Genomic DNA, 21,564 nt, shown 5'->3' with positions numbered 1-21,564 from the left:
GTGAGGCAGAGTCCTGGAAAACACGCCAAGGCGAAGCAGCCCGTGTCCAGGCACTTCTGCACAGTTAGAGGACGTTTTGTTTCCCCAGAGAAACTAGAAACACAATTACTGTGGATTTTGAGTGAAACTAGGCAAGGTCCTGGAAGCACTACCACCAAGCGCTCTTTCAGAAGCCTTGGGTAAAAAGATCAAAGACCTTGTAAGAAGACAAAGGACATCAAAGCAACCTGATTTTAAAATACAGCATGTGAAAAGCATTTTAATTACCATGATATTTATACTTTATATTTTCCTTTGCTTTAGAGTATAGAGTCAGTAATACCCAGTGCTTTGTTGATTTCCCATTCTGAGGTGCGTGCTTTCCCTGTCCTGCTTGCACTGAGTGACCAACCTAATCAGAGCTGTAAGTGTCCCCTTGTGCCCAGCTGATGCTTCATGGGCTTGCTTCTTTTCGAATTCTCAGTGGGAAGGGGGTGGTGTGCAGACAGTCAGCATGGGCTTTAGCATGCCGGGTGTTAAGGGATGTGTTTGGAAGTCTGAAGACTTCAAAGGGTGTTTGAAACTCTAGCAGGTGTGTGTGTGTGTGTGTGTGTGTGTGTGTGTGCATGTGTGGGTGCACACTTGTAATCCCAGTGCTCAGAAGATTGAACCAGGAGGATTGTGAACTCAAGAACATTATAGAGGCAGCGAGATGGTTTAGTAGGTAAAAGTGTGTGTACAAACTGACGGCCTGAGTTCAGCCTCAGAACTTCATGAAGACAGGATAATTGCCCTGAAGTTTGTAGCTGGCCAGCCTGGAATGTGCCCCATAACAGAAACAACAAGAGACTCTGCTTTGGGAAAGAACCAATTCTTGAAAGTTGCCATCTGACCTCCACATGTGTGTCATGTTCTCACTCAAGTGCTGAGAGAGAGAGAGAGAGAGAGAGAGAGAGAGAGAGAGAGACAGAGAGAGAGACAGAGACAGAGACAGAGACACAGAGAGACAGAGACACAGACAGAGAGACAGAGAGAGAGACAGAGAGAGACAGAGAGAGAGAGACAGAGAGAGATATAGAGAGAACACAAGCATCTTAACATTCTGGCTTATATAGTGAGGCTGTCTTAAAGAAAAAAGAGGAGTGGAGAGTTGGCCTAGCCCTTAAGAGCATATACTATACTTGCAGAATCTGAGTTCGTTTCCTAGTACCCACCCTGAGCAGTTTACAACCACCTATAACCCTGGCTTCATGGGATGCAAGACCTACTCTCCTGCTTCTGAAGATACTTGCACTCATGTTCACACCCACACACCCATAATCACATAATGACAAAGAAAGGGGGGAAAAGAAAAAAAATTAAGCCCTGGCAGGAATTCAACTGTTATAAACAAAGGCCCTGACCTGGTGTAATGGCAGTGTATTCAGGAATTTGACTATTATAAACAAAGGCCCTGACCTGGTGAAGTGGCAGTGGATACAGGAACCTGTTGACAAGCTTGATTGCCTGTAGGGAGCATACCGGTAGTAGCCTGAGTTCCATTCCTTGGATCTTTGTGGTGGAAGGAAAGAATCTATTCTTACAGGGTGTCCTCACAACACTCAGAAACACACCCACACACATACAAAATAATCAGCATAGAATACTGTAAGCCAAGATCCTGCCAGGGAGAGCTTACTCTCGAAGAGAAGCAGCATGTGAGAACTAAGTACCTTGGCCCAGCCTCTCTGCAGAGTTAACCTGTATGGAAACAGGCTCCTCTACCCTTAGCAGCAGGCCTATTTGTGACAAGTGCTTTATTCCACTTCTATTTTAGGAAGATGACTGCATTTGAAGTGACCAAGGAAAGAAACTGGGACTTTATCTTTCCTCTACAAAGACTTTCTATAGCTCTTAAGGCCTGTGAGATATCATAAGTTTTTTTCTTCTCAATGCAGTAAAATAATATCACTAATATCACAATCTGAAAATGAACTCTGCTATGGTAGTTACTTTGGCAGAAAAATAAATCTTGGTTTGAATGCCAGTGCTTTAAGCTATGGCAGAAGAGACCTGATAGGCTCATCTGAGTCTTTCACTGTTTCAGAAATTATGAATTGCATCTGACACAGTAACAGCTAGATTTCCTGAATTGGTTCACCTATGCCGATACAGTGAGACAGTGATTGAATTAGTCCCTGTAGCGGTGAATTAGTTAATCTGCTTTGGCTCCAGATGGGTCGGGTGAGTGCTGCACCCACCCAGGAGATCTGGCTTCACCAATGAAAGACACACACACACACACACACACACACACACACACACACACACACACAGAGAGAGAGAGAGAGAGAGAGAGAGAGAGAGAGAGAGAGCGCTAATTTTGATATGCCTTGACTGGCTCAATGGCTAAGCACTTCAAAACCTCCCTGTGACTAGTAAACATTCCCCTCCAGTATTCCTGGCTTAATACCTTCTAAATTTCTATTTTATCTATGCTGCTGCCCTGTTAGCATCCGGGCAGCCCCCTCCCCCACCCCATGGGGGAAAGGCTGCTTTTCCCTTTCCACCTACATTGTTGGATGATTTCTCTCTTATTGCTCTTAAATCCCTCTGCCTCCGAGTCTTGGCAGTTCTCCTCTTCTTGCCTCTCCCTAGGTTCCTTGTCCTCAAAATCTAAAAGTCCTACCTTCATCTCCTTGCTCAGTCATTGGCTATACAGCAATTCTTTATTACCAATTGAAGCCAGCTCGGAGAAGGGACCCTCAGGTCTGGAAGTGTGGCTTTTGGGAGCCGAATTAAGACGAAGCATTAGAACCAATTCCAAAGCCCCTACTGAATTTCTTCCAAAATCTGTTGTTGTTTTACATTTACATTTTTGTATATGACACATGGGGGGGGGGTCAGAAAAACAATGTTTTTTGGTTTTGGGGTTGTTTGTTTTTTGTTGTTGTTGTTTTGTTTTGTTTTGGTTAGTTGGTTTTGAGACAAGGTCTATGTGAAGTCTTGGACCACATATGTAGACCAGGTTGGCCTCAAACTCACAAAGATCTGACTGCCTCTGCCTGTCAAATACTGGGATTAAAGATGTACACTACTATGCCTGGCCTAGAAGACAACGTTCAAGAGTTAGTTCTCTCTTTCCAATGTATAGATCTCAGGGATGAAATTCAGGTCAGTGCTCCTTACCTGCTGAGTCAGAGCACTCCTCTCCATAGCCCAGTCGGGAATTATTTTAGAAGCCTAAGATCCTGGATATGCACTTGTAACTAAGCCACTGATGACAACACGGAGACAAAGAGGCTCAGCAGGCACCTGCAGTGTGGCAGGCATCGGATTTCGGTTGTTTTGCTAAATCACATTATTGATTGATTTAGAGTGTGTGTGTGTGTGTGTGTGTGTGTGTGTGTGTGTGTGTGTGTGTGCATACATATGAGTGCCATGCAGTGCGTTTAGAGGCTAGAGGACAGCTAGCCAGAGTCAGTTCTCTCTTCATAGCACGTTGATCCGGGGTTAATGACAGTCTTGAAGGCAGATGCTTTTACCTGCAAAGCCATCCAGCTGGCTGGGTCTCTGTATTCTAGACCACTCACACTTCTTTGTTGCTTCAGAGAATGCAGTCAATGAATTCAACTGCTTTCCTGATTCATATCTGTGTACAGAAGCTCATTCCAAGTGCACTACATATTAAAATCACCTTTATCAATATCCTTGTACATAGGCTCATTGCTCACTTTCTCCCACAGCAGGTATACTGCACGTTAGAATAGCAGCTCACACATGGCCACAGGACAGAGAAGTAGTGAGGAACACGGTGGCTGAATTCATGTCTGGGAAGGGCTTTGGAGCTCTGTAGAAGGAGCAGTGGGGGTGAGGCAGCTTGTGCTCGTGTGTTGTCTAAACCGCATCAGGGTTCTGCAGCACAGGCTGAGTGGTCACGCTCCGCCGACTTCTCTCATCAGGTCACTGTTGCCAAATTCTGTAGTAGATAGGCAGTGCAAAGAAAACATTTAAGAGCTTTAGGCCTGTCTGAGTTTCACAAGGAAGGAAAGAACAAATCCAGGAATTGTTACTTCAGGGACCAATTTGTACAGAGGAACATATCTTTAGGGCTTGCCAACTTTTTGAAGAACAAAACTCCAGTCTTTCAGCAAAACCCGACAACTGAAAGAATGAGTTTTCATAGTGAAATTTAAATACCCCATGGTTCATAATGTGCAGGAATTCAGTGCCAGAGTCTGTGATATCATCATGGTATTATAGAGTATGACGTCATCCTCTGTAAGATCTGGATGACTTTGTTCCTCAGTGACAGGAAAACCTCTCATTCAAGATGTGCCTGTGCACTGACATCTCAGCCTACATGAGGAAAACTGATGGAAGGAAAATAGCCAGTAAGCATGGCTGGGGGCCTTAGTTAGACAAAGAAAGCATAGAAATGGTCTTTAAACAACAAAAAAATGTTAAGTAAAAACACCAAATTTAAAAAGCATGTCTCTTCCTTGAAGGTGTTTGTAGACACAGCCTCATTTTGCTTAAGAATTTCCTTCCCCTTCTTGTATTTGTTGTGTGCGTTTGTGTGTATGACTGTGGCCACAGTGTGCAAGAGAGTGCATGTGAAAGTCAGCTGACAGTCTTGGGTGTTGGTCATCACCTCCCACCTTGTTTGAGACAGTCTCTTTGTTGATTTTCTACTGCATAGCCAGGCTGGGTAGCCCACAATCTTTTGGGCATTTTCCTGTCTCTCATCTCCTTGTAGGAGCACCGGGGTGGAAGAGGCTCCCGCTACATGCTCTGATATACATATTAACTAGTACTGGAATTACTGAGAAACCATAAAATTGTTTTCAAGAAAGGCTACTATGTATTTTATCAACAGTGTATAAAGGCCCCAGATGCTCCAAAGCTTCACCAACGTGTTTCTCTCTCCTTCCTTCCTTCCTAATAGACAATCCAGGAAATAGGAAGTGGTGCTTTGTTTGTACCTCCTCAAAGATTAGTGGTAGTTTCCATGTTGATTCTTCCATTCCACTTTATTAAAACCTTATTACAAAATCCCTCCAAATAAAAGATACCATTATCTTTTATTAATGAGACCCAAAATATCCGTCTCACCGAACTTGTATACAGTAAGAGCAGCCATCCTGAAGTTAGCTCCATACTGAATTTTATGGCCTGAGTCTACGCCTAGAACCCATATGTTAGAGGAAAACTGATTCACACAAGTTATCCTCTGCCACATGGATGCCATGGCACACAAATCTCCCTCCATCCCAAATAAACAAATAAATAAATAAATAAATAAATAAATATATAAATAAATAAATAAATAAATAAGGAGTTAATTTAAAAATTAAAATAGAGAAAGCATATTGTATTAGAGGTTCATAAATGAGAGATAGTGGGCCTGTGCTGCATTGGAAATAGAATCACCAAGAAACTATTGCACGTGAGAATGTTGCATTTGAGGTAGTATTTCAGACTACACTGAGGGGCTAGAGGGATGACTCAGTTAAGAGCACATACTTGCAGAGGGTCTAAGTTTAATTCCTAGCATTCACATTAGGTGACTCTCAACTGCCTGTAACTCTACCTCCAAGAGGATTGAAAACCTTTGACTCTGTGGGCACCTGTTGTCTCATGTACACACACACACACACACACACACACACACACACTCTCTCTCTCTCTCTCTCTCTCTCTCTCTCTCTTAAAAATAAAATCCTGTACTAAGGATATGATTTCACCATCATTAGTTCCTTCATAGTCACAGTATAGACCATGATCTAGACACTAACTTTCTTTCTCTCTGAATATAAAAGACACTTTGGGACCATTTTTTTTTCAGGGCAGCTTCATACATTTAGGAACATTATTATCATTTTAGACTCCATTTGCTGGAAATGTGGTCTGCTCCATTTCCCTCTGTTGGCTCATTTGCTGTATTTTTCATTTTCCTTCTGAAAGATGACAATGGTATTGCTATAAACTTCACGGCAGATTAACCCCTCAATAGCTTTAAAGACCTCTAACACCACATCTTGCCAGATGTTCCCAGCTGACCCTGTAGTGTATTAAAAGTTGATTGCTGTGGTAGCTTTCTATGAAAAGAGAATTTAATCTGCTATTTCATTGCAGCACTGTTAATATTAGGAAGGCTGATTCTATCCTAAATGATAACATATTCCGTTAAAGACAATAGACAATGTCCCTTGAGGGGGCTTGTCTGTGAGAAAGGAAATGTATTAGATGATTCTTGAAAGTTTTCTTGTTCAGGTCAGTGATCTGTACCCTCCTTTTTTATATGGTCACCCAAATGAAAACTGGAATTTGGACTTACTCATGTCCCTCATTGAACATGTTTTACACTTGACATTTTCCTGTGAGGGAGTTTAGGAGTTTTCTGGAGTCTGAAGGCTGCCCTTGGTGGTGATGATTACTGGATAATTGCCTATACTCCTATGGAATTTCCATTTTCAGATTACACTGGGCTCTACAGCCTCTATTTCTTTGGCAGGAAAACCCAAAGGCAACAGAATACATTTTTCCCTCCTGTCTCTGGCCTAGTTTAAACAGTGACTCACATGGCCCTGGGGCTTGGCTTCATATTCTCATCCGGGGCCACTTTCTACCCTTGTTTTAATGTCTCTAGTGTTCCTTTGGAATTCTTTATATCGTGTGGTACATAGGATCTGTCTCTGCGTTATTGTTGGGGTATACAGTACAGCACTACCCCTTAAATAGATGACAATCCAGGCCCGTCCTCAGCCCTGTCACCCTTGCAGCAGGCAGGATAGATTGGGCTAGTTTCCTAGTACCGTGGATGTGTTCAGGGAAGCAAGGCCTGCTCAGGGAGTTTGTGGTGCCAGGTGGAGAGAGGGAGTGTTCCCCAGAAGACTTGAGTACCGGTTTATCCAAGCACTGACAAAGATGCTCTATTAACCTTAAAACTTCCAGAGGACTGTGGTTGTATGAAGGTTTTCTCATAGAAGGACTTGATCGAATCTGTAGTTCAGAGTTTTGTTAGTGGAAAAACCAGACGCCCCTCCCTTGTTCATAAGTTATTCTGTCTGATTTTACCTTTTCATTCTGGATCCAGCCTTCTGATTCTCATCTAATGATGAATTCTTCTTTTTTTCTCTTTCTAGTTTTAACAGCGTATGCCAAGGAACTCACATTCTCTTCCGGGAATTCAGCTTTATACAAGCCACACCTCACAATAGGGCATCATTCCTTCGGGCCTTCTGGAGATGCTTCCGAACCGTAGGCAAAAATGGCGGTAAGTGTTCTTAACTCTATTTTGCCCCATTTCCATTGCCCCTTTTCTATTCTTTCCAAATATTTTCCTCTAAAAACATTCCATTTATATATTGGATAGTGTTTGTGTGTGTATGCGGTTGCAAAGTGGCCCATTCAGGACGTTTGGAGATGATGGTGCACACTTGGAGGTTGTAGGACAACTTTGAGGAGCTGTTTCTCTCTTTCTACCTTATGGGTTCTAGGGATCAAACTCACTTCATCAGGCTTGGCAGCAAGTGCCTTTCTTCCTACTGCTCCACCTTGCTAGCCCCCATCTGTTTTTATTATTGTCCTGTCGATACAGTTTGACTGTAGGCTTTGGGATACCTTATTCTGAGGAAACAACTCTGCTGGGTCAAAAATGCTTTTAGCCATCATCACAGTTATGTCCATTAGGACCAGGTATTGTTCTGAGGACATGAAGTATAATAACTCACTTAACCCTCATAGCAGCTCTTCCTTCGAGCTACGATAATCTCCATCTTCTATATAGTGAAACAGAACCAGTGTGGAAGATCTCATAGCAAATAACAGACCCTCTTTAATACCCTTGCAACCTGACTCCAAAGTCGTTGCTCTTGGCAAATAGTAGGTGTTGTACAGAGAGTAAAAGGAATAGTGTGGACGCGGACAGACCACGCCTCGCAGCTTTGTGTTCTTTACACTTTCAAGCTTTGCAGTAGGTCCCTGTCATGGAAGGGTATGTATCGATCGGCACCATTTCTTCAACTGTGTGTGTGTGTGTGTGTGTGTGTGTGTGTGTGTGTGTGTAAGAGAGAGAGAGAGAGACAGAGAGACAGAGAGAGACAGAGAGAGAGAGCATATATACAAGCAGCTTATTGTTAATATGGAGGAAGTTGCCGTGGTCAGCAGTGGTCAGGATAGAAGATTAAACTAACCACAATATTCCCTTGAACCATAGCTGGTCCAGAGCAAGGTCCCAACTCTCTTCAGCTCTGAAGGCCTAGAGAAGCTACAGATGTCTGATGCTAGCAGAGGGTGGTTTCTAAGGAAAGAAACCACCTCTGTATCACAAAAGGACAACTGAGGATGGGTGACCCAAAACAGCAGATTCTCAGGTAGAGGAAACAGCTTTCTGTTGGAAGAAGATGCCGTTGAAGACTTCCATAGATCAAGAGAAGTCAGTGCATGGGTTCAAAGGTTTGGAGGACAGGCTGCCTCTCCTGTAAGGACTGACACAGCTGTGACTTTAGGTAAAGCCAGTGCTCATTCTCAAAATCCTAGGGCCCCTGAGAAGTGCACTAACTCTCCTCTGCCTGTGCTCTGTACATGAGGCACATCTGCCTGGGCTCTGTACATGACACACATCTGCCTGTGCTCTGTACATGAGGCACATCTGTCTGGGCTCTGCACATGAGGCACATCTGTCTGTGCTCTGTACATGAAGCATACCTGCCTGTGCTCTGTACATGAAACACATCTGTCTATGCTCTGTACATGACGCACACCTGCCTGTTCTTTGTACATGAAACACATCTGTCTGTGCTCTGCACATGAGGCACACATGAGGCACATCTGTCTGTGCTCTGCACTTGAGGCACATCTGTCTGTGCTCTGTACATGAGGCACATCTGTCTGTACTCTGTATATGAGGCACACAGCTTGGACAGCTGCACATTTGTTTTCAACTCAGTTCATGAACACTATAAGCCCACTCTAGGTCTTACAGCTCAGATAGATCCCTTTTAAAACGTTAGTGTCATTGTCAGTACACCCAAGAGCTCTGATGGAACTGAACAAAGATGTTGATGATGTTTTCATGCCTGTTAACACAATATCCATCCCACACCCACAAGTCAAGAAGTAATTCCTCTTTATTGGTAGATGGGGAAAAGGTTTTAGAAAGCAACCTTTATGTTTTTTTAAAGTTAACATGAGCATTATAAAAAACAAATGTAAATATAAAAGAACAAAGATATATGTGATCATAATATATGTGACCTGTCCTTTTAGGTCCTATATATGTATACAGTGTTCCAGTTATGATGCCTAAAATCACATAGTTCATGCCACACTTTTCCATACATTGTCACCATTCACCAATTCAAAAATCCCAAAGATACATGACTGTTTTGGTAAGTAAAATACCATATCAAGTCAGCATGTTAGAAAAAAAACTCTAGGGGTTGGGGATTTAGCTCAATGGTAGAGCGCTTGCCTAGCAAGCACAAGGCCCTGGATTCAGTCCCCAGCTCCAAAAAAAAAAAAAAAAAAAAAAAGAAAAAAAGAAAAAAAAACTCTAACCCCACCTTCCCTGGAGACAAAACCACCAAAGAGCAACCTCAAGATAAAAGAATTTTTAGCCATAATTTAAATCCTGTGTTCTCTGAATGATCCAGTTAAAATGATTCACAGCACTACAAAATGCACTAACATGGTGTTTCTAAGAGAGTTTACCAAACCTGTACTATTAAAATATCAGCATATTCCTATCATCCAGCCAGAAATACACATACAGTAATGTTGCTGTGCACACCTGCTAACCTCTCCCTAGAGGCTTTCTTCTGCCCCGCTGCTGCTAGCCTAATGAACAAGTCCTGCTCAAAGTGGTCTAACAGTTTAATGTCTAAGATGCATCTTTTCTATTGATTATAACAGATATTTGCAAGTTGACCAATACAGTCACTCCCAGGACATCTGTAAAGCATAAACATGAACTAAAGTGAGCTTTGTGTACTATAGGCACAAATACTTTACCAAAATGTACAACAGATCTATGGCTATAATTGAAATGCATCTTCTAGGTATAGAGATACTAACAAAGAGATTTGTCCACACCCTTCTTCTCTAGGCCATTTCAAGGAGAAATTTCAATTAATATCTTACTTTGTAAGGCAATTGTAGGGCAATTGCTGTCATAAAAGAGCAAATCCTCTGATGGATCTGGAAGGATTTGTCCTGATATTTTAGTTTCATTTAAAAACATTCATCAGGAACTGGTCATGGTGGCACATGCCTGTAGTCCCAGCCCTCAGAAGGCAGAGGCAGGTGGATCTCTGAGTTCGAGGCCAACCTGGTCTACAGAGTGAGTTCCAGGACAGTACTCGGAAGGAAGACTGGAAGGTCAGGAGTTCAAGCTTGTCCTTGGCTAGATATCAAGTTCAAGGCAAGCCTGGGCTATGTGAGACCCTGTTTCAAAAAACAAATCAACAAAAATGTCAGTCATGATTCATGGAAGGAGCATCCACCACCTTCCTGGCAGGTCAGCAGCCATCAACACTGAGGCAGAACCCTTCTCCAACAAAAAATACCTCATCAAAGGCTCAGAAGATCATTAGCATTTTTAGTGATTAAAGTTTTTTTTTTAAGATTTATTCATTTATTATATATGAGTACACTGTAGCTGTCTTCAGACACACCAGAAGAGGGCATCAGATTTCTTTACAGATGGTTGTGAGCCACCATGTGGTTGCTGGGAATTGAACTCAGGACCTCAGGAAGAGCAGTCAGGGCTCTTAACCACTGAGCCATCTCTCCAGCCCAATAAAGTATTTTTTTAAACTAAGTGTATATGTTGTAGTTTTAGATATTCTGCTTGTCCACTTCATAGACCATAGTGTAGTGTAAATGTAAATGTAGGTAGTGTCCATGGGGATGGGAGGACACTTCCTGTTGTCAACTCTGGATGATGATCAGACTTGGGATTGCAAATGAATTGGAAGTAAGGGTCCGGGTTTCTGGCCTGAGCAACTGAGGAGGAATATTGGAGTGGAACTGAGTCTAATGGCACAGGCCTGTAACTCTAGCTCTCTGAAGGCTGCAGTAGAAGGATCTAGTTCAAAGTAGGCCTGAGCTGCAGAAAAACCAAAGGCCAATGTGGGCAACTTGGGCAAAATTCTTTCTCAAAATGAAGGAGCTCAGGGCTTAGGTCAGTGGAAATTTACTTAGCTAAAAGGTGGTGGGTCATGGTTTCAGTTCCCAGTGCCCACCCCCAAGTATTGTGAGTGAGCAACAGATTTATTAAAGAAGATATTGGTTGACTTTATAAAAGTTGTGGTAGACCCTACATAGGAATACTCTCATTTTAGCTGTTTAGTACAGATTTATAATAATCACTATATTTCATAGCCACTGCCACCTCCCATCTTTAAGCAGTTTTGCACCTTGCAGAACTGAAATTCTGTACCCATTAAAGAAAAACTCCTCCACTCTCTCTCTCATGTTTATTTCATATAAGGAATTATACAGAGTCACAGTGCTGTTCTTTGTGAACTGCTTAGTTCACCAAGTCTAATGTCCTCAAAGTCTCTAGGGCTAAGGCTGCACTTCAGGTTGGTAGAATGCTTGCCCAGCAGGCACAGACCCTGGGGCTGATCCTCAGCACTGCTTAAAACTGGGCATGGCGGTGCATGCCTGTGACCCTATCACTCAGGGGCAGCTCAGAGCCAGCTGAGCTCCAAGAGATTCTTTCTCAAAAAACAACCAATAAAACTTGGTTTAAATAGAGATCCCAACTTAAAGAAAGGGAAGGCCTAAGTCATTTCCTCTGCCAGGAAATACTTTTGGAGGCTCGCCGTGTTAGAGTAAGTGGTGGGCGTAACGTTCAGCTGTTCTCATTGAGTTTACAAGCTCCCCAGTGCTGCTCTGGACAATGCTCTGCTTCTTTATGTATGGCCACTTGAACCTTTAAAGAGTGGTCCAGTGTCTCATAAGATCATTTCAACTGTCCTAACAAGCAGATAACATGGCTCTCACTTTGCTCGTTTTGTAACTAATCAAATTGTATAACTTGGATGAGTCCCTGTTAGAAAAGCTCACACCCATACTCTCAAGCGTGTCCTACTTTTTGAGCACCATCTCTCTTATGTCTCATGCTTCAGCCAGTATTAAAATCATTAATAAAAACCTGGACTTTGTGGAAGAAAAGGAATGAAATAAATAAGTGGGGATTGTTTAACTTGGAGGAGGGCTGCACAGCTGGCTCTCTGTCTAGCTGTGGTAGATCTGGAGTCACTGATGTGCTCACGCAAGGCTTTTTCTTTCTTTCTTTTTTTTTTTTTTATTAACTTGAGTATTTCTTATATACATTTCGAGTGTTATTCCCTTTCCTGGTTTCCGGGCAAACATCCCCCTCCCCCCTCCCCTTCCTTATGGGTGTTCCCCTCCCAACCCTCCCCCCATTGCCGCCCTCCCCCCAACAATCTAGTTCACTGGGGGTTCAGTCTTAGCAGGACCCAGGGCTTCCCCTTCCACTGGTGCTCTTACTAGGATATTCATTGCTACCTATGAGGTCAGAATCCAGGGTCAGTCCATGTATAGTCTTTAGGTAGTGGCTTAGTCCCTGGAAGCTCTGGTTGCTTGGCATTGTTGTACATATGGGGTCTCAAGTCCCTTCAAGCTCTTCCAGTTCTTTCTCTGATTCCTTCAATGGGGGTCCTATTCTCAGTTCAGTGGTTTGCTGCTGGCATTCGCCTCTGTGTTTGCGCAAGGCTTTTTCTTCTTTCCTACTTTGATTGCTGCTTCCTTGACTTGTAACCCTAGAGATCACTCATATCTGTTTTCCTGGGGCACAAGAAGTATCTGGTATACTGGCAATAAGATCCTTCTCTTTACAGAATGAAAGGCAGCCTCAACTTTTAAGTGAACTGGCCCTCTGGTCATTATGTGTACATAGACACGCATACACTGTAAGTGCGTAAGTGAAGTCTACTTTCACCAGACTTTGTCTTTGCCAACCCTTTCTTAGTCCCTTGGTTCGTCATAAGGACTCATTGAAGATCTGTGTTGCCAAAGAATGTTGGATTGGTTTTGGTGATATGGCATGTGGAGATAGCTATGAAAACAGTCCAAAAAGCCCTATTTTTTCCTAATTTAGAAATAGGGCCTCTTCAGGAACTTTCATAGGGGAATCATATAGCATTTGAACTCTAAGCAGATGTGGATTTCGTTATCTTTCTAATCGCAGCTGCCTGTGGTGTATCCAGCTGCTGAGGGAAAGCAGTTCCCAAATTCTCTGTGATCCTCTCAGGCCATAAACAAGACCTAGATTTCAGCCTGGACACTCATTTCTAGGCTTCTCAGTTATGCAGCTTCTGATTTCTTAAAGACCGGTTGCAAAGTTTGTATCTAGATGTTCTTAAAATCTCTCCTTAAACAGTTTTAATACTGTCTTTTTCCAGGAAACTTTGGAACACCTTCCAGAGTGTGTCAGTTCCTGGTTTTAATCCGGAATGAGCAAAAGCTCTTGGAGGCAGAGCTTGGAAGGAAGAGATTTATTAACCCCCCACCTCAGTTAGATGCCAGCACCAACCCAGCCAAGCTGCACCGTGCTGTTCTTCTGCAGATAATTTCCTTAAAGCATCATGTTCATATTTTAGCATTAGCAGGAAGAGGCCAAGCCTTCTGGGAGGTAGCAAAGGAGGCTGGAGTCCCAGCACATTTCTAAAACGAAGCCACCTGTAGAAACTTAGGGCGCTGACCCCACCAGTAAGAAACATTTTCTTCCAGTTTTTAGCAATCAGGGATGCGATGTCATTTCTGCATGACTGAGTTCTGAATGATGCTAATTTCCCTGGGTCTGAGTTTCAGATAATCTCATGAACACTACAGTAAGCCTCTTGCTATCTGGGCAACTTTAGACTTTTGGAAGCAGAAAGACCTATTCAAATGTAAAAGACCTTTAAAATTCATCTCCTTGCTTTGGTTTTTCTTTCAGTGTGGAGAGATTAATCTGAATTTTCTGTGCCCAGAAAAGACTAAAATTCTTTTGAAGTAAATCTTTACTTCTGTTTGGGAGCATCAGCCCCAGAGAGCTTTTGTTCTGTTTCTTTCCAGTAAGGATGTAGCTAAGGGCTTTGTTCTTTACCAACAGAAACACATATTTGATACATATATTTTAGTGAATAAAATAACCATGGTGCTTCTACTGCATAGAAGTATCTACCAAGAGAATTGTCATCATGTCACAAACAGAAAAGCAAATGTTATCCAAAACAACAATCTATTGTCACATGCTGTTTATCAGCAGTGATGACAGTGGGAACTGAGAAGCACTTTCCTTTCCTTTCCTTTCTTTTTTCTTTCTTTCGTTCTTTCTTTCTTTCTTTCTCTCTTTCTTTCTTTCTCTCTCTCTCTCTCTCTCTTTCTTTCTTTCTTTCTTTCTCTCTTTCTTTTTTTCTTTTGTTGTTGTTGTTGCTTTTGTTGTTGTTGATTGAGGCAAGATTTCTCTGTGTAGACCTGGCTGTCCTGGAACTTGCTCTGTCATCCAGGCTGACCTCTAACTCAAGACATCCGCCTGCCATTGCCTCCGAGTGCTGGGATTAAAGGTGAGCACCACCACCTCCTGGCATTTCCTTTCCTTTTCTTTCTTTTATTTTATTATTTATCCATTTACTTATTTTGTGACTGGGCCTTACTTTGTACCCTTTGTTGTTTGTTCTGAGATGGAGTTTCAAGAATCTCAGGCTGACTTCAAAGTTCCTATGTAACCAAAGACACCTATGAACTCCAATCCCCCTGCCTCCACCTCCCAAGGGCTGGGATTACAGGCTTCCCATCTAAGAATCAGTAACAGTATAAGGCAAGAGACATGCAAACAGCAGGACAGTTCTCTGGGGTTACACAGGTATAAATTGGGGCTTGGGAGGATGAGGTAGCCAGGCTTTGCGGACAGACTATCCGTGGGAAGGGTTATTCAGGGATATGTGAATTTCCAGCTACAAACCCCATATATTTCATGGCTTTAAAGAGCCACCAGAAAACAGAAAGTCAGGCATTCCAGTCAGATGGAAATACCTCAAAATATGCTTGGTGCTTACTGGGTAAGAGTCAGACCAGCTTAAAAGCATAGAATTAAGGGGTGAGGTGTAGCTCAGGGTTTATACAAGTCTAGCATGAATATATATGGCCCTGGTTCAATCCTAGCTCGGAAAACTGAAACACAGCAGAGCATTAATCTGGTCTATAAGTAACTTGACTGTACATGTACCATGTGTACTGGTTGGACTTAATGACCTTTTGACTTTACCATGTGTGAAAGTGGTATACTATCAGTAGAAGCTATTTTGAGGCACTACTTGAGAGATGATACAATACTTAGGAGCACAGAGGGTGTCACTCTAGAAGAGGATCTGAGTTCAATCATCAGTACCCATGTTGGGCAGCTCACAGCTGCCTGTAAGTCCAGCTCCATTGCAATTCAGTGCTTCCTAGGGTGCCTTGTACTCATATGCACACCCCACCCCACCCCCACATATATACACATAAAAATAAAAACATCTCAAATGCGAGTGGAGGTGGTGCTGACCCACCTTTAATCTCTTTCCGTTAGGGTGATTATTAAGTTAGGTTTTGTTTTGTTTGTTTTGTTTTTTGAGAATGGGACTCCTATAGCTCATCTGGCCTTGAACTCAGTAGGTAGCCAAGGATAACTTGGAGTTTATGACCCTTCTGCCTCTGCCCCTGAGTGATAGGGTCATAGGCATGCACTGCCATGCCCAGTTTTAAGCAGTGCTGAGGATCAGCCCCAGGGTCTGTGCCTGCTGGGCAAGCATTCTACCAACCTGAAGTGCAGCCTCAGCCCTAGAGACTTTGAGGACATTAGACTTGGTGAACTAAGCAGTTCACAAAGAACAGCACTGTGAGTCTGTATAAAGAATCAGCAAATAAGATTTTTGAAAGTATGATGTAAAATGATTCCTTTGGAAAATGATAGAAAGTTCATCCTGGACAGGGTTTAACATATAAGAGAACACCTTCATTGCATACTAAATGGAAATGATGCTAAATGCTTATCATGTGTCAGCCAGAGAAATCTGCTTTACACATATTCATTTAATCATCACTGCAGGAGTCAGCATGATTGCCACCCCTTTCCACATTAAAAAACAGAAAGCCATTAATTAAGAGTACATGTCACAAAGGCTTTAAAAATTAACTAATTAATGATGACAACGATGATGGCAATGATGTTGATTGTGTGTTTGTGTGTGCGTGCATGCACATGCATGCACATGTTCTAGGGTAGAGATCAAAAGAAAACTACTTACCCCTCTGTGTAGATTCCAGAGATCCAATGCTGCATCTTGCTGGCCGGCTACAAAGCTTTCTAAGCAGCACAACTCATATTCACAGGCCATGTTTGTAAAACTGGCTGGACTGCCTGAATGCATATGACCCAGTGGAACACTGTCACTGGCAAGTGTGGGAAGCAGTGCCTGACAGCTAAGGCTGAGGCAACAGGCGAGCCATGGCTGCCATGGCTGCAGAGCTGGAGCTCTGTTTAAGGTGGAGTTCGATAAGACACTAGGACTGATTAGGTGTGGGTGGGGAAAGGTGCAGATGAATGCTGGGGGCGAAGATACAGGGCTCTAAGAGAGTTGCCGCTCTTCCAAAAGACTGAGTTCAGTTCCCAGGCAGCCTTGTCAGGTTGTTCATAACCATCTGTAACTGCAGCCCTGAGGATCTGATGCCCTCCTTGAGCCTGTACAAGTCTGCATGCACATGTTCAAACTCACAAAGACATATGCATACACACATACAAAGAATAAATCTTTCTTTTAAATGAATGAGTGCCTTGATCTAAAACGTCGTCAGTTACCTCTTAGAAGGTAGAGGCAAAAGGATAGTCGTTCAAGGCTAGCCTAGACTACATAAAACTCAGTTTCAAGTAAGAGATAAAATCTCCAATTTTATTTCTTCCTTTCTTTCATGTTTCTCTTCTGACTCTCACTATGACTTTGTCTTCGTGGCGGATTCATTCTGTACACACTGTGTAGCACAGCATTTAGGCAGAATCTCTTTTAACGTTTTAATTGGATTTATATCATGCACCCCAATTTTATTCATCTCCCCATCCCTTCATACCTACCTTCTGCCCTTGCAACCCCCCTTCCAAAAGAAAACGATTGCCATGTGGAAGCTGCAGTGTGTCGCAGTGTGTCCCGCAGTCTACCCCTCTGTCCACACGTCTGTACTACCAGATGTTCACTGCAGCGAGTCATTGGTCTGGTCAGGCCTCTGGCTTCTGTGACACCATCAATACTGGACTCCACTGGGGCCTCCTGGATGTCCTGCTGTTTAGGCAGGAATTCTTATTCATTGTTGTGGAGTCTGTAACTTCGTAATCAGAGACAAAAATCGCTACTTTTAGATCTTAAATTCTAGGAATCAGAATCTTTGACATCTAATTACATGGTTTTAAAAAGTCTGCTAATTTTTCTAAAATATTTAACATCAAGTTGGGTGGCTTTGAGGGGATGTGCAGACAGGTAAGACTTAGCCAAGGCTCCGTCCAGAGCCACCCTTCCCTCATTCCCCTAGAGTGAGGAACAGCAGACACGGCAGCACACAAGTCCCTGAGCTGCTACTCCCTATTGCCCCTCTTATTGGAGTTCCATTTTTCATTTTCATTTCTTCAGAAAATTTTCTTTAGAAAAAAATTGACAATGTCTCTTGCCTCCGATTTTTTACCTCCAGACCCTCAAAGACTTAGTCTTTTCCTCTATTTAATTTTTCCGCATTTCAATTACTTGGATCTGTCACACACATCAGACAAATATATTCCTGGAATGCTTTTGTGACCATCTCCCCTCCCCCTCAAACCTCCTCCCCCACAGCTCACGAAGCCCTTGTGTTGCCATCTTCATCCTTTCAGGGCTGCGTTTAAAGGTCAGCTCCTTAAGGGAAACTTCTCTCTCTCTCTCTCTCTCTCTCTCTCTCTCTCTCTCTCTCTCTCTCCTCTCTCTCTCTCTCTCTCTCTCTCTCTCTCTCTTCTCTCTCTCTCTCTCTCTTTTAATTTTATTAGATATATTTCTTTACTTTCATTTCAAAGATAATTCCTCTTCCCGGTTTCCTGTCCATAAGCCCCCATTCCCTGTATAAGGGGATGTATAAGGGAAATACCCGTATGGGAGAGGGGAGGGGACCTTCTCTCTAACACACTTCCTCATCTAAATTAGGACCCTCCAGGACTCCTCTTCTGATATGCATGTATATGTATGTGTGTATGTACATATAATCAGACAAGATATCTAAATACAATCAATTAGGCCACCAGTGGCTAGCTAGATTGATCGATCGATCTATCTATAGATAAGGAGATATAGAGATGTAGATAATTGGTTTTTCAAGATACGTTTCTCTGTAGCCCTGGTTGTCTCTCTGTAGACCAGGCTATTCATGAACTCAGAGATCTGACTCTGCTGGGATTAAAGGCATGAGTCACCACACCTAGCATTCTACATATCTTCAAATTTTCTATGTTTATTTATTTGTTTGGATTTTTATGGTGTGTGTGTGTCCATGTACATGTGCATATCATGCTCATGCATGCCATGGTGCATGTGTGGAAGCCACATATGGATTCCAGGAGTCAAACTCAGGTCTACCTGACTATTGCTAATGCCTTTACCCAGAGTCATCTTACCAGTCCTGTCTGTCTATATATTTATTTTTGTCTATGTTTATGTGCGTATATCTATAAAATGATCCTCATGTGTATATGTTCATGCTTTTGGAGGCCAGAAGGTTGTCAGATCCCCTGAAGCTAGAGTTGCTGGCAGTTATAAGCTGCCCATATGGGTGGTGGGAACCAAACTCAGATCCTCTAGAAGAGCAGGAAGTGCTTTTCACCTCTGGACCACCTCTCCAGCTCTCCATGTATTTTTTTAGTTTCATCATTTTCTATGGTTCCTTGCAAGGTGTTTATTTAAATGACACCACTTAATGTCTGTCTCCTGTGTGAGACTGAGGTCATGACCCTTACTTATTTTGCCAGTAATTATATTTTTATGTCCTAATGTAGGTAAATGGTTTCTTACTAATCATGAAGGCTCACACTGTTTCCCCTCTCACTTGCAGAGGAGGTATTCTTGAATAGATTATATTATTATCCCTTTTATCTGAGGGCAGAATTGGCTATGAACATCTATTTTTCCTTAACTTTTCTATATCTTATAGGAGCTTTGTGTTTTTTTATTCTTTTAAGACAGGATCTTACTATGTATCCTTGTCTGCCCTGGTGATTTGCAAATATAGTCCTAAAAACTTGGGAGACTGAAGTAAGAGGATCATTTGAGCCCAGGAGTTAAAGGCCAGTTGAGGCAAGATAGTGAGATCCTGCCTCAAAATAAACTAATGTAATCATGGCCCTAGTTATGTACCTGCCATATAGAGGTATGGAAGTTCATCCTCTAAGAGTTTCACTAACAAGCAGTATTATACTTAGTAATTTTGAATTATACTGCATTTGGAGTTAAGTACTACTGAATTAATTTTTCAGTGCCTATTGAGACATCTAAATGAATAATTTGAATGATTTACTTCACTAACTGTATACAAGCCTTGAAAATCAGTGAGAATAAACTTTTTTAAGGTTTATTTATTTATTATACATAAGTACACTGTAACTGTCTTCAGACATAACAGAAGAGGGCATTGGATCCCATTACAGATGGTTGTGAGCCACCATGTGGTTGCTGGGATTTGAATTCAGGACCTCTGGAAAAAGTCAATGCTCATAACTACTGAGCCATCTCTCCAGTCCCCCCCCACCTTTTATTTATTTATTTATTTATTTATTTATTTATTTATTTATTTATTTATTTATTTTTTGTAGACAGGATCTTTCTATGTATCCCTGGCTGTTCTAGGGCTCTACCTTGTAGATGAGGACAGTCTCCACTTGTAAAAAATCCTCCTGCCTCTGCCTTCTAAGTAATGGGATTAAAGACACACATTCTACTTCCTTTTTTGTATTCTAGATGTTCCAAAAGACATCACAAGCTACTGGTTGTCCAACTGTACATGCGTTGGCCTGCAGTTATCTTCCTTTGGCTTGCAGTACTAAAAATGCTTTTAAAAACTTAGATGCCAACGTTACACATAAAAATCTCAAGAGTAACTTCACTTGAAGAATGGAAAATCCTCCCAATACCATGCCCACATTCCTGTAGGGAAACAGCTCATCAGGGTGGAGCGGCAGCTGCCCCAGTTAGACAGGGCATGTGGCCTCAGATTTACCACACCCCAGCTGCCCAGTTTCACCTGCTCCAGCTTCCTGCCTGGTCTCTGGGTTTGCTACTGTTGCTAGGGCCTTTTGGTTCCTGCAGAGTTACTAAAAGGCAGAGTTGCACTCTTAATTCAGAAGATGGGGAACTATAATCTTCTTTCTCAGACTAGATTCTCATTTCCCTTTCTCTGTGTCATTATGGTGTCCTATGAAAAATCACCATTCAAAGAGATCTTAGAAATAATTACATCTTGAAACTGGGGCTGGGCCTTTTCAAACATTGAAGGAGGGTGTGGCGTGCATGTATGTCTGTGGAGGGCAGAGGATAACATTAAGAGCTGTTGCTCAGACACCTGTTGTTTCAGACAGAGTCTCTCACTGGTCTGGAAATTCACCAGGCATAGGCTAGGCTAGCTGACCAGTGAGGTCCAGGAGTCATCTGTCTCCATGTCCTGTCTCGAACGCCATATGCCTGGATGCTACTTTAAATGTGGGCTTTGGGGATTCAGACTCAAGTCCTCACACTTCTTCTTCTTCTTCTTAAGCTTTTTGTCTTTATTTATGTGTGTGTATGTGTGTGTGCGCTACAAGTGTGTGAGTGCATGTGCAGTCCTGAAGAGGACACCAGGGCTTCTAGAGCTGAAGTTAGAGGAGTTGCGAGCCATCTGACATGTGTGCTGGGAACCAAACTTGAGTCCTCTGTAAGAGCCGCAAATGCTCTTAACCTCTGAGCCATCGCTCCAGACCCTGTTTTTATTTTCACTCTGGCAAAACATGTCTAATATTTAACATTTAAGTGTTGTTTCCTGTCTGGTTCTGTGACCTTGAGAATACTTGCACTGCTATTGTCCCTGGCACCCACCTTTATCCTCAGTCCTACCTACTTGACTGTCCTGGGTATATCACTTAAGTGTTACTGTACAACAGTTTCATTTTAGTAGCTATTCGTGTTCCATTTAACCTTGTGGTTTCAAATTCATTTATGTCATAATGTGTTTCAGAATTCAGTTGTCTTGATGGCTGAACAATAATAGTCCACAGTGGACAGACACCACATTTTGTCTCTCTATGGTTTCATGTTACCCGACATTTAGATTACTTCTGCATTTTCACTAATGTGGATAATACAACTAAGCGCACAGGTCCACGAGTATTTTGTTTGAGTCCTTGCTTTAGCTCTTTTAGACATGGAACTAGAAGCTAAGTTACTGCTTAATTTCTTCAGTAATTGCAATTCTTTTGAGTATCTGCATTTCTGGTTTCTTGTTCTCATCCTCACTAATGCTTATTTTCTGTTCTCTTTGCACATGTGCACACATATGTAGAGGCCAGAGGTC

The 21,564-nt window shown here is 42.4% G+C and overlaps 1 protein-coding gene and 1 long non-coding RNA gene across 10 annotated transcripts in view; one reads left to right on the top strand and one right to left on the bottom strand.

The window, feature by feature from the left end:
* Cstpp1 (centriolar satellite-associated tubulin polyglutamylase complex regulator 1) overlaps positions 1–21,564 on the top strand; it is a 167,909-nt gene that overhangs the window by 55,255 nt on the left and 91,090 nt on the right. For all 9 annotated transcript variants that reach the window (XM_017591556.3, XM_039104523.2, XM_063283294.1 and 6 more), the window contains one exon: positions 7,107–7,237. In XM_017591556.3, coding sequence (XP_017447045.1) covers positions 7,107–7,237 — 131 coding nt within the window. Of the gene's footprint in view, positions 1–7,106; positions 7,238–21,564 lie in introns of those variants that run through there.
* Positions 2,393–21,564, bottom strand: part of LOC120101910 (uncharacterized) — a 37,237-nt gene continuing 18,065 nt past the window's right edge. Inside the window, exons 2-3 of the long non-coding RNA XR_005502949.2 lie at positions 16,266–17,334; positions 2,393–3,937 (exon numbers count right to left, since the gene is read on the bottom strand). This is a non-coding gene — a long non-coding RNA (uncharacterized LOC120101910). The remainder of the gene's footprint in view (positions 3,938–16,265; positions 17,335–21,564) is intronic.

The sequence above is a fragment of the Rattus norvegicus genome, chromosome 3 (genome assembly GCF_036323735.1).
Source record: "Rattus norvegicus strain BN/NHsdMcwi chromosome 3, GRCr8, whole genome shotgun sequence".
Classification (NCBI taxonomy): Eukaryota; Metazoa; Chordata; class Mammalia; order Rodentia; family Muridae; genus Rattus; species Rattus norvegicus.
Note: the sequence above shows the minus strand (reverse complement) of the source record. Positions and strands in the feature narration are given on the sequence as shown.